Genomic DNA, 18665 nt, shown 5'->3' with positions numbered 1-18665 from the left:
GGAGTAGGGCCCCGGCGCCACTGCAGGAACCTCACACATGAACCCAAATGCATAGTCACACAGGCTCACATGCGTGATTAGCTTGGGAAGCCGACAGGAAGCAGTCAATCTGTTGAGCAAGTTTGCGTTTTATAAACCAGATGTTCGGTATTATTATTCATCATTTCCTTTGATACCAGCACGGTCCCCATTATGTAGCATAGGAAATGAAGGATATGGAATAATATACACTTATTATACAAGAGAACACCACAGCCAAGGCACTTCGGAGGCCTGTTCAAAGCCTGGGCAAATGCAGTTGAATGGCAGTTCATTTTAGGGTTCCCACTTGGCCTTCAGTTAATAGGATTTTTCCCAGATGGCGCATGGTGACCTCCCTCTTCCATGCCTACCCTTTGGAACATGAATGTTGACTCTGTGTCTGGGTTTTTCTTGGAAGCCACGTGTATGAATCATAAGCAGCTCTCACCTCAGCCGCCACTACAGGTTAGGGGGCCACAGAAAAGCAGGGACCCCCTAGCGTGTGGGGACAGAGAGTGTCAGCCGCGGTTGGCTCCATAGCTCCTGCGTGGTAGTCTGGACAAAATGCCTTTGCCACCGGCTGCTATTTCCTACGGCAGGAGCGCAGAATGCCTTTTGATCGTAAAGTGCTCACAGTGCAAATTAATTTTCAAGCTGATGTTTCTTCTCCATGAAACGTTCAAGATTCGCAGAACCCAGATCCGTGGAGACTGGGAGAGATGGAGCTGGTGGGTGCAGGAGAACACCTTGGGGTCACGCGCTTGTGTTTCCAGGCCCCGCCAGCCCTCGTGGCCGCACCGGTGAGCCGCGCACATCAAGAAGGTTACAGGTTAAGGTTCTGGCCAAGCCAGTCCAGATCGGGGTCAGAACTGCCCGGGGAGAGAGTACATGTCCTCCCAGCACCGAGCTCACTGCATTTCCTTTGTTTACAAGAGGCTGGTTGAAAAATGAATGCTTTCACTACACACGCAACATTATGGGGATTTTTTTTTTTTTTGGTAAGGTAATGACAGGCCGTAATTACCTTTGGAATTAGCCTCTGAGTGACGTTGATACTGTATGCCGGCTTAATATTTGCAAGTTTCCCATGATCTTGTGTCTGTGCCAGAACGATTACCAGTGACTTATAACTGATTCTTACTGGTTGCAGGAAAAAGCTTCATTTCTCATTATTGTCAGTGGTATGTTTTGATTTCATCCATGATATATGTTGGCATCGCTTGAAATTTTGATTTGAGTTGCAAAGTGGAAGTTGCCTGGGGTTATGGATCCGCTCAAATCCCTTTTCTGTATAGTATTGAGGATTAGTCAAGGAGTCGGGATGTGGGGAGATCTCTGATCCTAAGAGAGGTGTTAACTGTGGGTTGGTTCTCTGAAAATGGCTTTCCATACCCCCGTGGTGGCCATAGGATACTTTAAGTATTTTTAGCAAGATGTTGAAAACCATGTCTTCACAAACTGTCATTATCATCTCATGGTTAATATTATTTAGTTATTAAAATTATGATGTAGTAGTAAGTTTGTTGTCCATTCTCACACCCAAATTAGGCTGCTCTGAATAACAGATTACATGATTACCACGTGTATCAGTCAGGGCTCTCCAGAGAAAGAGAAGCTTAGGGGATAGATACATTTCTTCCCTATCTGTAGGATATATGTCATATCTATGGAGTGGGGCAGAGAGAGAGATTGATTGTAAGGAATTCCTTGCACAGTTGTGGGAGCTGACACATCTGAAATCTGTAGGGTGGGTTGGCAGGCTGGAAGGTCCAGCAGGAGGGGAGGAAGGCAATTGCGAAGCAGAATTCCTTCTTCCTTCAGGGGCCTGTTTTTTTCTCCGAAAGCCTTGAACTGATAGGAGGAGACGTACCCACGTTATGCAGGCTCGTCTGCTTTATCAAAGATTGCTTATTTAAATGTGAATCACATCTAGAAAGATACAGTCACAGCAATGTTCAGATTGGTGTTTGATCAAAACATTGGGCACCATGGCCTGGCCAAGTTGACACATAAAATTAACCTTCACACCATAAATTCCCCGCCCTTGACCGAACGTGTGATTCTTGCCTCATCTTGTTAGTCGGGGAGGAATACAGGTCCAACTTGACAGAAATGGCTAAAACATGACCCCATCTGTCTCTCGTAGGAGCCCTTCCCTATGCCTACAAGCTTCTTTTTAGCTATCATGAGTATTGATGGTAGAAAGGATTGCCCTATAATGATGCTCCTTGAATTTTAATATGCATACTAATTATTAAAATGTCTAGAGTTGGGTTCAGTCATGCTGCTGTTCTATGAACCACATTATAAGTAGTGAGGCCCAGTAGCTTGAAGAATCTATTGAAAGAACAAGATGGGTGGAAGATGGACTGAGTTTGATGACCTTTTCTTTTCTCAAAAGGCCAGCCAGTGCATGGAGACCTCAGTCCATAGGGGCCCTTAGGTTTTAGAATCTTCTCTTTAAAATGCCTCTTCCCGAGGAGATTGAGGGAAAAATACCTGGTTTTTCTATGGAACTAAAGCTATGGAGACGTACTCACACATCAGAAAACACTATAGACTGAAGGTAGTGGATTCTTGTTCACAGATGGCTTCATGTGAGGCTAGAATGGGCCGTGAAACTAGAAAGGATCTTTCTCCCACCAAACTTGCCATGGTAACTTTGGTCCCTGTCAGAAATGTCACATGCCTTGGTCTCACTCTGGACTCTGCTACTTACTAGCCACATGACCTTGCAGGCATGGAAAAGAAATCAACATCCTTTGAGCATGTCCTCATGCCAGGCACCATGCTGGGCAGTTTCACATTTTGTCTTCATGGTAACAATGCTGGGGGATAATTGGCATTATTTCCTATGAGGATGTGGAGGCTTAACAAATGCAGTTAATAAAGATTCAAAGCTGAGAATTAAAACCGGGGTTGTCTTGGACCCAAGCCTACTGTGGTCCAGGACTCTGTTTCCCCATTTGTTTGGGGGGCAGGATAGGGTTCCTGCCTGTCTCCGAACACTGTGTGAAAAGCAGATGTGATTCTGGGTCTCAATGCATTGTATACAATTCAGATGGTCCCGGAAGCATGTTGTTTGCCCTCCTTCAAGGGTGGTTATTCCAGGAGAAATGTTTAGCTTCTTAGCAGTGATTTTAGGGATGAGGTGATAAAGTTATTTGTTGTGTTTTGTTTTTGTTTTGTTTCCTGTCTGGGACTGACACACAGAGGCATGTAGAGGTACCAAAAGGCCTTGACTCAGCTACCTCGGGGAGAAGAAATGATTCCAGAGTCCATTGTTTCCAGCAGGGGCAACTCATAAAACCCCTTATGCTCATGTTTTCTGATGCTCAATTTTCAGATTAAGGAGAAGCATTCATATTGCACATAAATGTCTGCAAAGTAAAAGGGTAGAATCAATCTGTGGTCAGAAAACAAAGTGAATCAGTAAGATCCAAGCCGGGCTTTCTTTGAACCCAGATGGCCGAATGCAGTAACAGATCAGCTGGACTGACCGACAGCAACTGACTTGGTTTCCCCAGCCATGGACTGGAGTCCTTATCTGCTAGTCAGAATACAGGGATGTTGCACTCTCTTCTCGGCTGCTTGCCTAAGTGGGCAGTGGTCCATTCCTAACGGCCCTGGTCAGGAAAGGATGAGATGGTCGAGGGCCGTGGCTGGCAGCCATCTGTGGTTTACAGATCATTCCCAGGTAACTGACTTCTCTCTCCGTCCAGCTTGCCGATGATCAGGGCCTTGTCCTGATGACCACGGTCGCCATGCCTGTGTTTAGTAAGCAGAATGAAACCGTGAGTACAGCAGCCATGTTCCTGCACGATGCTAGGAGGGTTGCCATCTCAGACACCCTCTGACTCAAGCTCTGGTGACCTTCCTTTATTTATATTAAGTAAGGATAGGAGGTCTATCACTTTTCCTCACTTTTAATTCTGCTGTTAGAATCACAACATCAAGAATAGACGAGAGGACTTCCGGCAGATGTCATGTGACAGTATGCAGCACTTTCCCCAAACATAGGTGTGAAATGACCAGAGGAAGGCAAAAGCCAGAGAGAATCCTGGTGTGTGGTGCGATGACCCCTTCCCAATGCATAGTGACCAGCCTTGCGTTAGTTTCCTTGGGCTGTGGTAACAGAGGGCCACAAATGGGGAGGCTTAAAACAATAGAAACTTATTCTCACAATTCTGGAGTCTAGAAGCCCAAAATCATGGTGTTGGTAGGGCTGTGCTTCCTCAGAAGGATCTAGAAGGTCCTTCCAGTGCCCAGATGTTCCTCGGTTTGTGGCAGCTCTGCTTCCCTCTCCATGTGGCCATCTTCTCTCATGGGTCTCTGTGTCTTCTTCTAAGGATGCCGTTGTTGGATACAGGGTCCATCCTAAATCCAGGATGGTTTTGCCTCGAAGTGATCACACCCTATTTCTAAAAAGCGTCACCTTCTGAGGTTCCAGGTGGATTTGACCTGGAGGGAAACAATGGGTGATAGCAATTTGTGTCTTTTTCCAGGAGGTCTTTCTGACCCTGACAGTTTCAGCACATCATGCTGACTTTGGAAACTGGGACCCTCCCTGGAGGCCTATTCCTTCACCTTGGTCCTTGGTTCCAACATGCTACTAAAATTGTGAGGGTTATTCCGTCTTTCCCCTGGGCACCAGATGACAGTGCAAATTGAGAGAGCAGTTATGTTAAGTCTTTCCTGGAGAAAGCTTCCATAAATTAACTGGTTAATGCTCACAGCCCTTAGCTGCTAAAACTTTTGTGTTTCTTCATATTAATTATGAATTTTCAGGAGGGAGAAGAGATGTCTGTTAGGACATCTTGGTATGGGTGTGTGTAGAAAGGTACTGTAGTGAGTGTTTGGCCTAAGAAGCTACCATTTCTGTCTAGCAATATTTGGGGGTGGGAGTGGGGGATAGAAAAGGGGCCTCATAGATATCTGGGTTAATCTTCAATCTCTAGAAGCTTCGAGAAGGCACCAGACAATGATCTGTGGTGTGTTGGCTTCTCATTCAATTCTATTCCTTCCACCAAAGTAACTCATTATTGTTTTTATTGCGTACTGTTTGTTTTTCAACAGAGATCGAAGGGCATTCTTCTGGGTGTGGTCGGCACTGATGTCCCAGTGAAAGAGCTTCTGAAGACCATTCCCAAATACAAGGTAATGCTTCACCTAATAGTCAAGGGCTAAGTGTCTAAGATACTTTCACTACCTGCCATAGTGGTAATGAACTCTACTCTCTTTCTGGTAGGCACTTCTTTCTTCTTCTTCTTCTTCTTCTTCTTCTTCTTTTTTTAATAAGAATAGTAAGAGTTCAGGCAGATCTGAGTAGGTCTACATGTGCTGCCCAGGTTTTTGTGGGTCCATGGGAGTCTATATGTTTATGCGGGTCTACACCAGTCCCACGTCTCTGATGGTCTTCTAAACCAGTCCTAACTCACCCCAAGCTGAGGATCCCTGAAAATATGTTACTTCTTAGCAGGAACCCAATGAGGCACAAAGAGAAATGGTCTCTGACTCTATTGCTTGAGTCTTCCCTCTATCTTGGAAGGTAATGGTGTACATACAAATTAATACTCTTTTCCTAATTCTAAATTAAAATCCACTAAGAAAATCATAAGTTTCTTTTTTTTTTAAACTCTGGGGTAATCGAGGGAGTGGAGTAGGTAATTTGGAACAAAGAGGACACAGCAAGCCTTAGTGGGCCACTGCTTTGGGAGTCTAGACCAGCATAAGAGCGTTGCAAGGAGAAGGAGCACAGATGGGAGGGACTCAGAAACAGGGTGGACATGCCAGGACCCTGCCCTGTGTGCGAGGCCAGCCCTGCATCGGGGAGAGAGGAAGGCCACGCTTGCTCCTTTATCTGGCCCACACTGCATTCCCAGCACTCTGTTCCCAGCACTGTTCCTTCAGTTAATTTAGTTCTTCTACATTTGGGGACAGAGGTGGCTCTCGTGGGCCATCCCAGTGCCACCCTCAGCCAAGCCTGACTCTGGCCCCATAAGAACAGGCATCCCACGCTCCAGGTGACTTCCCAGCTGTCTGCCAACTGGAGTCTGCCCCATCTGGGGCCGGCGGGCCCCACAGAAGCATCCGCCCCAAGCCGATGGATGGCACCGGCCCTGGGCTGATGGCAGAGGGGTGGCAAGTCTCCACGAAGGTGACTGGTGGCTGTCGCCATCTTGGGGTCCATGAGGATGACATTAATTGGTCCTTATGTCCTCTGGCTGCTCCAGGTACACGGCCACGGTTAGATGAGCACTTTAGTGAAATCGGAGCAACGGACATACCACAGGCCTGGTTTCCACCACAGCCAGGCTCCATGCTCCACGTCCTTTTGAGCCATGTTGTCCTAACTGAGCCTTTGCTTGCCACCATCAAGCAGCACTGCCCTGTCCGTGGACCACCTGCACCTTAATGAGCTCCCCTAACCCCAGCTTGCACAATCACATGTGAAATCATAAGTTGAGATGTGATCATTATATTTTTCTGATACACAAGTTAGCCACGTAGAGTGACATGACCTTTTAAAAAGATGACCCAGAGAGGCCCTGAAATCCATATAGAAAACTCTCAGTTGTTCCCTGTGGCAGCTCCGCGAAGAAAGTCCCTTGGTATGGTGACTAACATAATATAATAAAAAAATATTATTAAAATAAAAAAAAAAGAAGACAGTCACTTGAAGCCCCCCTGCAGCAGTGTGGAACTGCCCGAGAGCTGTCTCTGTGTGTGTGCAGGCGTGGGAGTACAGGGGAGGCGTGCAGAGAGCAGCCCTGCTCCCATCCTGAGAGGCATTCATTGGACTGCCATGGTTCCCCTGACTGCACAAGGGTTGAAACGACACCCATGCCCTCTTCCCCCAGCAGCAGGCAGATTGACTTGCCCATCTCTTCTTTGGCCCACTCTTGGATGGACAAGGACTCCCTTTGCCTCCATCTGGAGGCAGGCAAATTCCTTTGGGCCAGGAATCTGAGGTGGTTGACTGGCTACCAGGGTCCCCTCCCTTACCACCTCCTTCCCTGACATGCTGAGCCTGATCCGCCACACATGGGAGGGGCTCATGGACCTTCTTGGGCCTCAGCAGGAGGAAGACAGTGTTAGTGCTCTGGGGACAGATTCACCGGGATCCCAGCTCCATCACTGAGTGGACAAGTCTCTGTAATGCTTAGTTTTTCTGTCCAGTGGTGATAACAATACAACCTGCTCATAGACTGGCATGAAGACTTGACCGTTATCCTGAATTGGGAACAATGGTGACACACCGGTCAAGGGGGCGGGTATGACCCACGGCCTCCTGCCCTCTTCCGTGTGGGAGGATGATACATGTCTCATGCCAGGTTCAGGCACCTGTGGGCTCACGTCCGCTGAACCCGCACTAAACTAGAATGCCCAACCAAACACCATGTGACCCAAATCACTAGGCGACCCTCCTCTGGGATCCTTTGCCACCTTTAAAAATGAATTTTTTGAAAGACGTGAGGAAAGGCTTATAATACAAGGTCATATGCTGTAGGCAGTTGACAACAAGGACAGGCTTACCTTTGCACAGAGGGTCAGGATGAGAGCAAGCCAATGGCTCAGCCCGTCACCAGGCATCACGGCAAACTCTTATGTGAGCAAGTTAGCTGAGTGGCTGCAGCCAAATTGGGTCATCTCTCAGCGGGTTGGATGCAAAGTGAGAGATGCTTAGAACGGCTGTTTACAAAAGCACCGTTCTGTGCTACCCGACTGGGTCTCGTGGTGCAGGATTGGCAGATAACATCTGCCAGGACTCGGCACTGTGCCAAGTGCATGACCCACTTCATGGTACCAGTTGCCCCTTAGGTAAGAGCAGAGCTGTTGTGTCCATTCTGCGCCTGAGGAAACTCAGGTTCATGGCGCTTCCGTCCACAGAGCTCAGGGCCACATCAGTAGGAAGTGGTGAGTGTGATTTGAGCCAGGTCTGTGTAACTCCTAGACCCGTGAGCTTAAGGAATACCTTAGCCATTCAGTAACCCTTCGTGATCTGTTGCCATGCTTATGTACCATCTGTACCATTATTTACGTAATAGTTCATTTGCAAATCAACTCAAAACTTTCTTCACTGAACCAAATTTTAATGGGAAACACCATAGCAGTATTTTCAAAGAAAAGCCAGTGTCATCAGACACTATAGAAGAATTGTGAAAAAAAAGAATTAAAGAAATAGTATTAAATGATTGATAATTTAAAGTTCCGAAATTGAGGTCTGTTCTTTCTTTTTTAGGGTAATCTGAAAGGCAAGTGGTAAAGATATACTAAGTGGAGACTTTCTTTTTCTTCTAACTGGAAGGATGGAAGAAATTTAAAAAGAGCTGGCTCTCACTAGTGATCCTGGCTAGTAAATTCAATACCAGGTCCATATGCCACCTAAACTCATCTTGCTCAACACTCTGGTTTTGTTTTGTTTTGAGAAAATAAAACAGTTAATGGGAAGATGATGGACAGCTGAGGAGTGAGCACCGTGGGGGTTGTTCAGCCTGGGGCAGTGGGCGCCCCTGCCTTCTGGAGCTCCTCTCAGCATGGACACCACACCATGGCCACCATCCAGAAGCCCAGGGCCGCCCCTACATAATGGCCCAGGCTTCTCAGAGTCCCCAGAGGGTCTGACTCTTCCCAGTGCTTTCTGTCTGGCCCTTAATACCTGCTCCACCCCTTGGCGAAGAAACATCTTTGAACCAGCGAGCCATGGCTGTTCCCATATGCTGATGTCAGTTAGCTGATAAAATCAGAAAGCCACCTTCATCACAAGACGAACTGATCTCTAAGCTAAAATCAGGTGTCCAGGCTCCCCAAAGGTGGCCTCTTTAGCAAAAACAAAACAAAACACGAAAACAAACAACAACGGCAACAAAAAAAAAACCCACTCCTCGTTGGGTTAACTGAAATGACAAAGGCCCTCTGTCCTCCTGGGCCTCTGACAACCCCCTCCATCTACCACCAAGGCTTCTACAGTTGGGAGTTAAGTTTCCAGAGGCATGATAGGACAGCTGGCCGATCCTGACCCTCAGAGTCAAATGTTGGAAACTGTGTTGCTCCCTCAGGGGCTGAAAGCCATGGGAATGAGGGAAGGATTTGAGGCCCCTAAAGATGGTGGACCTTACTATTATTGAAATCCCCAAACCCACATGCCCAGAATTACTGACTCAGGGTTGAAGGAAGGGCAGCCCATCTTTAGAAAATGTTTCCAAGCATTTCTTAAGCCTCTTATTTCCTATGAGACGCTGTAGAAACCCAAGCACAGGGCCCCTACTGGACAGATGCCCAACAATCCAGACAGTAGGAACAGGATAGGGAAGTGATCATGGTGGCCCTGTACGTCTGTCTGTCCTGAGTTTCCTCTACGGCAACGTGCTGAGCTCTTTACAGCATCGTCTCCCTTAATCATGGGTGGATGCTGCCATCACCCCCATTTATAGCTAAGGAAACTGAGGCACCCAAAGCTTAAATAGAGTGCCAGGTCTCACGATTAGCAAGCCAGGATTTTAGCTGCTATTACCCTGAAGCCATTAGGGACAATAAATGGCAGTAATAATAGTAGCAGTTGAAATGATAGTTAAAATACTAAAAATAATATAAGAGTTAAAATAAAATAAGACAATAAAATATTCATTGAGCTTTTTACTGTGTGTTTGGTATGGTAAAAGGGCATTAAAGACCCATTCCCATTGAATCATTACTATGTTCCCCTGGAGTGGGTATCACTCGGCTCCATGCTTAGTTGAGGATACTTAAAATAACTTTCTCAACATAACTCTGCTAATCAGAGATGAGTGAAATAAAGTCTAACCACAGAATAGAGGAAGATTGGCTACAGAAAATTCACCAGCAGAGCCTGAAGTAGAGGCATTTCTGCTGTGTGCTTTCCCAAGGGTCAGGCTGGGAAGTGGAGACATACGTATGACCTACCTGAAATTGAGTCGGCCCTCCTCTGGGTCCCACAAAGAGACTTGGGAAAGGGGGTGCATGTCAGCCAGGGACAGCCACAGCTGAACAGGCTTCTCTCATCCAGGAGAAGAGAGCTCCAGGGACCAGAGTGTGGATCACACCTTTTCCTCCTGATTAACACCTTGTAAAGATGAGTCCACTCTTGGCTCTTGGGGTTTTCCCAGAAGATAGAATTCTTTCTTTTCCCTTAGCTTCATAGATTTTCCCACAAGCAATCAGACTTCCTGTAAGTTTTATTAAGAAATCCAGACACCCCAGCAATAACTTCCAGACACCACAGCCTCTGTTAACATAATGAGCCATTTTATAATTGGGTTCACTTCATTAGCCCAAAGGCTCTGCACTTGGAAGGGAAGCACCTCCTTCCCTGGGGTGTTGGACCACGAGGCTCCCGGCCTCCAGGAGAGCATGCTTCAGGACGAGGGCCCTTTTGGCAGCCTCAAGTGCTGGAAGGCCTTGTGTCTGGTTTGTTCCTATTACTCTGTGGTACTGCACGGTAGAATGGACAGGAAGACTGGTTCTAGTTCGGATGAAACAAAAATTAAAGATTTCATCAGGATACTGATGTGTGGCCAACAACAAAGGTTGGGCATTGTCTTGCTGTAAGCTTTTGGTTTTCTGAGAGGTTCATCCACAGAATGTTTTGAAGCTTACTCAGGATTTCTCTTCTTACGTCTCCATTAGGTTATGTCCACATGCACATTGTGGTGTTTTGTTCTCCTGGGAAGGACATTAGCCAGATAGCTTCTGAATGCCAGGATGACTTTCTCAGGTACAGCCTTGCCGAGGACCCACTGTGCACCTGCCGTGGCACATCACCTTCCCCTTTTCGGCTCATTTGTAATACTTACTTTCGTTCAAACTTTAAAGAGGAACTAGACAATATTTGGGTAAAGTGATGAATGTCTTAAGTACTCACGAACCTTACTGGAGGACCTGCCATGTGCCAGATGTTGTGCTAGGGGCTGTAGAGGTCAAAGATGAGTGAGATGCTCTGTGCCCACAAAGAGCCCATTGTGATGGGGGAGGCACTGCCTCATTGAGAACAAGGCAGAGGAGAGAAAGAACCAGCGAGGGCTGAGAGGCAGAGAAGTAGGTGTCCCATTTTCATGCATTAGGGTGAAGGTAGTAGTGGAAAAATTCTCAGGGTGTTATGGAAACATGGTATGGAAGGGATGGAGCAATGGGGAGAGTCAGGAGAGACTTTTTGTAGGACACGATCGTGATGCTAAGCTTCTAGCATGGTCGAGAATTAGCCGGGGAAGATGGGAAGGAGAGGGTGCTCTAGACAGCTGCCATATATGAGTAAAGGTATGGGTAGAAGAGAAAAGTACAAAGGGGTTGTTGTCACTGCCTTGTGCCCTAAGAGGCAATGTGTGGAAGGAGGTAGAGATGGGTACTTAGGGAGGGACCAGGCCCCAGGAGACCTGACGGATTGCCCTATGGATTTTATCTTACACGTGAAAGAGATCTTTAGTGAGTTTTATACAGGGGAGCTACAGGGTCACAGTTGTTTTTGATCTTGATCAATGTGGAGGATGGCTTTGTTGGGACCTCTGAGGCAGGAAGAACAGGACCATTGTGGAAATCTATTACATTAAATCTACATGGATGGCGGGGTGGGGAAGCAGCAATGAATCTGAGTAATTTTTGCAAGAAAAAGCAGTGATCACTTGGATCAAGAAGTTGGGGATGAGAGAAAGAAAGAAGTCTAAGGCTGATGCTCTAGTTTCTAACTTAGGAGTCTGGGGGGTTGGGTGGTGCGCCCATATAGACAGGAGCAGAAAGAGCAGCACCCACATGTTGGGCTGGGTGAATCTGAGGCACCTGGGGGATGTCCAGGTAGAGATGCCCAACACACAGTTGGACACGTGGACCTGCCAATGAGGGGAGAGGCCATGGCTGGAGCACAGACCCAGGGATCCGCAGCAGCCAGGTGCTTGCTGAAGCTTACTGGGGGAGAGAGCTAAAGCAGACAAGGGGCCCTGGGGGTAAAAGCTTGGGGGAAAAGAGTGCTTGAGGATGGGCAGAAGGTGAGGATCCTATGAAGAGGAGGATACCTGGGTATATGGGGCCTGGAAGCAGAGGGAATAGAGTGTCGGGACGGAGGGCAGTTGGCCCATTGAACTGGGAAAATTCAAGAGAGCTTTCTGCAGTGTGTGACCAGCCATCAGGTGACCACTGGTCACAGTAGAGAAGGGAGTTCTGTTCTGGTGGCATCTTGGTGGGGGGCAGGGGCACAGCAAAGGCACATTCCAGAAGGGGCACCGATGGGCAATGGGGAGGCGGGGATAGTGGTTGGACAATGAGTGGAGGACACTTGGTGAGAAGTCAGCTCAGCCTTTGCCTTCTAGGGGAGGGAGCAGGGTTTAGGTCAGCTGTGTGGGATCTGCGTTCAAGTCCGTTCCCTTCATTGTTCCCAGTTAGTCCTTTTCTGCTTTCTCTGTTTCCTGCTCTTCTTCCCTCCATCCCAACTGCCATTTTGACCACGTGGTTTGACCTTGGCCGTCATGGAACCTTATATTCAGGTGGGGAAGCAGCCAAAGGCCTTGCTTGACAGACACCTTGATTCCCTATAATCAACCTCACAAATAAGAGTTACCATTTTGATTAGTACTGTACAAGAAAGTAGAGTTTAGAGAGCGTATACAAGGAGTTCTGCCTTCTTCTGAGTATTACTTCCCACAAGCAAACCAAGAACTGAAGTAAGGTGCGTTAGAAAGCACTGAATATGTTAGCTGACTATAAAATTATACATCACTTGTTTGGTCGAATTTTGAGTTTGCATTTCCGATCAAATACCACTTTTGCCTTTCATGGAAAAAAGTCAAACTCTGAGTCCTTTTTGACCCCTCGAGTCTGTATTAAACTGGGACATAATAATGGTAATTAATGCAGTGTTGACTGTGTCTGACATTTTTCCAAGAGACAAGATGAAAGAGACGATATACATCTCAAAGGATAGGAAATCTCTGGTTTATCTTTCACAGCATAATGAAATATACTTTATCATTAGAGTCTCGTAGAATCTTATTAAGACTTGTGCAAGGTAACTCCAGGAGAAAATGTCTGTTGCCCTTGACAACCACGTGCATATTTGCTTTATGTAATGCAAAGGAAACTTTTAATTGTCGGTGTTAAATTCTCTGAAGTTAATTCCACATCACCTTGACGTTAAGCTAACAAGCAGACAGGGTCATTCTTAGTTTGTAAACTCTGTTGTCTGGATCATGTAATAGTATCATATTCAAGAATGTGAGTGGCAGAGAATTTGAAAGAAAAGGAACAGTGAGGGCTCAGAACTATGAAATAACTTGTCGGAAAAAATAGAGGGTTGTGTGTTTTTTTTTTTCCCCTCTCCCCTTTCACTACTCTGGCAAAGTGGGTTACATTTTCTTTCTTCAGAGAGAGATCAGTATGGGTTTTATGCCAGGGGCCATTTTAATACATGAATGATTTGTAGGTAAATTTATTGTAGCCAATGGGTGCAGTCAACTGTGTAATAGAAATATTGTCAAAAAGCCGGGATTATTATTTAAATAAGTGCAGTGTTAAATTTGATTACATACTTTTTAAAGCTAATAAAACATTTCATTGCTCTCAAACTATTTCCCATAGTCCCATTTAGTCAGAAAACATAAATTAAGTGAGGCTCTGCATAGAAAATGACCCAGGCTTTGTGTCGATGGAAGCATGCATGGAAAAGCTTGGCAGCCTCCAAATTTAAAGACGAAAGGATATAAAAGGGGTTGGCAGGCTCCTGTCTGGGCTGGTGGGGACACTTATATCCTTGAAGAATTATGGAAAATGACTGCCTCGTGCGTGCGTGAGATGGCCCCTGTGGGTATGGACTGGTGGGAAGTCTAGATGGGAATCAGAGACCTCCTCTTTGCTTTCCTTATCACGGGGAGATGGAAGACACCCGGGCTGATAAAACTCTGTTTGCTTCAATAGAGGATCTTACCAGAAACATTAGCTACTTTCTTTAAAAAAAAAAAAAAAAAAAAAAGTTTTTGTTTTAAATAAATCAAAGTAAGGCCCTTGGACACCAACATGGGGATGTGACATTTTAAATTGTGTTATTTGCTGAGCTTATCCTGTGACAGGTCTTCATTTCTACCAAATGTCAAGGATCAACGCCTTGCATTCATTTTAATGAAATATTGTGCTGATAAGGGTTATGAATGCCAAGTTTAAGCTGTAAATTGCTAAATGTCGGCCTGCTTTATGCTTTGTGAATTCACCAGGGGGCTAGCTAATGAAGGTTTCTTTCTCACTTCTTACAGTTAGGGATTCACGGTTATGCCTTTGCGATCACAAATAATGGATATATCCTGACGCATCCAGAACTCAGACCACTGGTAAGAGAAATGCCTATTTCTATGTTTCTCCTTTTATGATTTTAAGAGATTATCTTCGGTTCTACAGTGATGACACTTTGCAGCAATGTTTACTTTGAAAGTTCAGTTTATAGTATTTTGACACATAATACCTAATGATGTAGGATAAATATATTTACTATCATTCTTTTGTATATGTTACTATATATTTATATGCATTTCTTTATTTCACATCTGCCAACACATGCAAAAAAAATTTTGACTCTAGACATTTAAACCCATCATGATGGGTACCTTTATATAACAAATGATCTCTCACACTCCACGGAGACCCACGTACTGCAAGCTACATTGGACACAACAAATTAGACCCAGGATCCCTGGAAATTCATTACAGTGGGATTTGCCCCTGAATCCCGTGATGTAAGCTCAGTGCCTCCTGTGCGGATGATATTCAACAATACCTTTTTTGTTTAATTTGAACAGTGGTGATTTTCTCCATCCCCTGCCTAAGCCATATCCAGCCACATTGTTTGGTGACCCGATGTGTAAACCATTTTCCTTCTGAAGTGAGTGGGGTCAGGCCAGATCCAAGACAGCCCATGGTGTCCTGGTCCCCCCTGCACCCTGGGGAGAGGCTGCCTGGAGCACTGTGTTGAGGAGTCCGAGGCACAGCCAGGCTGTTTGGGTGGGAGGCACCGGCCTGCTGACAGTCTCCGCTGTGGACTCCGGAGGGGCGTTGGCGGTGAGCGTGTTTGTGGCCTCTGGACTAGTTGCAACATGTTGAAAGAAGGACAACCCTTTGGGTTTGAGTGTGTTTAGCTGATTTTACAAAAGATATAAAATCGTAAAAAATAATGTTGTACACTCTGCTTTTGAGAGTTAAGAAAGTATAGGTGGTTTTCAATGGCCACACACACCCGTGTCTGCTTGCACCCACCCACCCCACACATTCTGGTTTCTTTCATCATGGTAAGAAAATAGTGGCTCAGGGTCTGCCGGGCAAATGTCTGCTGGTGCAGCATAGCGGCGGCCAGTTTGCTTGGCGCGTGGGTCATTGTCTAGAAAGAGCTTATGTTTGAGCGGCATCATCATCCAGCTTTGCTCTAATCGCCCTGGTATTAATGGACTCATGGCCACATCATGTGGATCCCACATGCGTGCTGTAAGATGGGACTTATGTTACTATTTGATTTTGACAATCTTTTTATCAAAAAAGGATTGAGTTGACTGGTTTGCTAATTCCAAATGTAACTCAGAATGTTGGAAAAGTCTGACTGAAAAAGCTACTAATTTCTTAAGGATGTTTAAGTCTAAAAATATATTTAAGTCTAAAAAGCTTAGCCTGTTATGCATGTCCAGGCCACTCAGTGAGGGTTGGCTGTTGGGGGAGCTCCGTGTTTGTGGTGGCGTATGGGCTCTTAGTGCTTATTTGTCCCAAATTGGAGTGGAACAGAGTCAACAAAAGAATCTAACCTGGGTCCTCTGCCAGTGGATGCATTAGCTTTCTATTTATCAGCTTTTTAAAAAGGAATGAAATGGAACCAGGCGTCGGAAGTCACCAAGGTGACGTCTCTCTCTGCAGCAATGGAGACGGGCAGCTCCCACCTGCGCAGCTGACTCTCAGCGCCTTCCGGGTCTTTTATGTCTCCTGGTCATGCAGCAAACAGCTTGTTTGCTAATAGTCCATCTGATGCCCTTTCTGGAGCTGCGGCCCCTGAGGGGGCCGATGAAAGGCTCCTAGAAAAGCAGGGCAACCAGCCAGCGCCCATCCTCCCATGACAGTATGTGCTCACAAATACAAGTCCTTCCTGTTCTTCTCGCTGCTGAAACACTGTAGTGAGCGCTTCCACCAAAAGTGACGGCCAGGGTCAAGTTCCCATGAACGGGAGGCCCAGGCCAATGCCCCAGCATCTCACCTGTGAAAATCCAAACCAGATGGACCATTTTGCAATTGATCCATGATAAGAACATAAGGGGTGCACCTGGGTGGCTCAGTCACTTGAGCATCCGGCTCTTGGTTTCTGCACAGGTCATGATCTCAGGGTCACGAGACGGAACCAGCATCGGGCTCCGCGCTCAGTGGGGAGTCTGCTTGAAGATCCTCTCCCTCCACCCCTCCCTCCTCTCACTCTCTCTTGTGCACACACTCTCTCTATATATATAAAATATAAAATACAACTTTCTTTAAAAAAAAAAAAAGAACACAAGGAATGGACAGGCCATTTATCTATCTCTGACCCCGATGTCATGGGATACTTAGGAGAGGTGTGGAGTGATGCGAACCATTGACAATTACGTGAACAAATCCACCTGAGTGTGACCGCTAAGTGGATGTGGACTCTGCCTTGAGTGTTACATTTTCCTCTTGGACAAATGACAGCAGTGAAGCGGGAAGAACTCAACTTTGGCAACACCCAGGTTGCCCTTGACTCTTGTCCTGCCGCATCCTGGCTGTGTGACTTTGGGTAAGTCACACAGCCTCTCTGAGCTTCATTTTCTCTCATAACCATAATGTAGAGATCATAGCTTTGTTGTCAGAGTAAATGGGATGATGCATTCCAAAAGCCTTATGTGACAAAGCAGGCCCCGGGACAGCCTGGGGACAGTGGTGGTTATACCGGCATCCTGTTTCTATTACATTGGCTCAATCGATCTGTGCTCGGCCACCATAGAGGTTGGGAGGATGCGGTGGTGGTGCATGCTTAGGAGGATGTGAAGGACACTTTCTGATGATTCGGTTGCTTCAGATTGTTATGATAAACATTGGGGAGGGATCATACACACACACACCCACACACACACACACACACGCACATACGGTGTCAGTTTTCCAGGCCAGCTCTGGTCTGGAAGACAAGTGGACGACAACTGTACCAAGAGGTTCTCTGGGGGCCCTCCCATGTGAGGAAAACTGAAGTTCGTTGTTGTTGTTTGTCTGTTTTTAAAGTATCAATAAAAGCAATACTCGGAACCGTTGTATTGGATGAGTGACAGGTAAGCTAGCTAAGTGTCCGTCTGCAGGGATGGGGCCTCCCAGCTCTGGTGTGCATGAGTGGTTAGTTGCTCTCGGTTTGGTTTGGTTTACCTCCACACCGAAGGCAGAACATTTCCCCCCCTCCTCCTCCCTAAGCACCAGCCCACTCAGCACACAGGAGGGACTCAGGAGGTGAACCAAAGAAGGGACCCTCCAAAGCCACTGTTCGTTTCCACTTATTTTGGGTCCTTCTGGAAAAATTAACTCTTGAGTTTGCCCTGGAAACCTGGTATCTGCCCCGGACATCAGTCTCCCCTGCTCAGACTCCTCCCGCACAGCGAGGGACAGCCAGCCGTGCTCCCCCAGCTACCTGGGGCAGGGACCCTCCTTCCAACCTGACTCTCTTCTCCCACCCCCAGCCGTGTCATTGAGTCCTGATTATCAATGGACTTTCCCCTTGGTTCTGGCCACGCCTGCCAGGTTTGCACAGCGGGTGCGAGTGTGGGGTTGTGGCCAGCACGGGAGGATGGTGCAAGTTCACTTAAAATAACTCCAATTCCTCCTCCCTCCACCACTGGGGCCGTTTCTGCCCCTGCAGCCAAACGAAAGAAGTGGGTTTCTCTAAAGCACAATACCAATATTTTTCTAATTTGTCCAATAAAATCCTTCCCTTGAACTTCACGTTTGGCTTGATTTTATCCAGTATTTAATCTTGTGTGACTTGGGTGTGAATCACGAGGCGTCTCCAGAAACAGCTCAGATATAGAAGCCTTCGCTCAGCAGACTTGCTTTGGTTTCATTGGCAAAACTGCTAACATAATGCTTTTCTGTTGATAACAGGGCTCTCCTTAGTCTTTCTCCAAGTGTTTCTCAACCTCTCTATCCTTGCTACCACCTTGTGACTTCTGGAAGAGTGGCGTTCACGCAACAGACCTTTACCTGGGTCCAGGTGTGCAGGGTTGCGTGCTGGCCTGGAGGCTGCATAGCTGTCTTCCCGTCCCTCGGGGTGGGGGAGTGGGACCACCTCACCTCAAGAGAGAGGTCAAGTGGGACCACATCACCTCAAGAGAGAGGTCTCAAACTCAATTAGACCTTGAGGAATGCTGTTCGAGTAGTTCTTAGACATCTGGATCTTTACCACCCTTTAACATTCAGGTTAAAAATATTTCAAAGTATAGTTACTGTTAGATTTAGTTTTCTTGTGCTTTATTTTCCCCCACATCTTCCAAATATTTGTGGATTTTTTTCTTAAAATGGGGAGCCCTGACCGTGTATCTCTTTTTCTCTTGCCCAACAGGGCATCGAGGGAAATAAAATTGGGAAGGTGCCTCCGTTAGCGTGATCTGATTTTTGTTGAAGTTTTA

At 46.5% G+C, this 18665-nt stretch overlaps 1 protein-coding gene across 3 annotated transcripts in view; it reads left to right on the top strand.

Moving 5' to 3' along the window:
* The window catches only part of CACNA2D3 (calcium voltage-gated channel auxiliary subunit alpha2delta 3), an 834102-nt gene that overhangs the window by 614729 nt on the left and 200708 nt on the right, over positions 1 to 18665 (top strand). For 2 of the 3 annotated variants that reach the window (XM_087866961.1, XM_087866959.1), the window contains exons 15-17: positions 3744 to 3815; positions 5098 to 5178; positions 14271 to 14345. In XM_087866961.1, coding sequence (XP_087723087.1) covers positions 3744 to 3815; positions 5098 to 5178; positions 14271 to 14345 — 228 coding nt within the window. The remainder of the gene's footprint in view (positions 1 to 3743; positions 3816 to 5097; positions 5179 to 14270; positions 14346 to 18665) is intronic. The other variant, XM_087866960.1, reaches the window with a different exon arrangement.

The sequence above is a fragment of the Ursus americanus genome, chromosome 14 (genome assembly GCF_024610735.1).
Source record: "Ursus americanus isolate L20-20 chromosome 14, mUrsAme1.1.p, whole genome shotgun sequence".
Classification (NCBI taxonomy): Eukaryota; Metazoa; Chordata; class Mammalia; order Carnivora; family Ursidae; genus Ursus; species Ursus americanus.
This window is presented reverse-complemented; position numbering and strand designations above follow the sequence as displayed.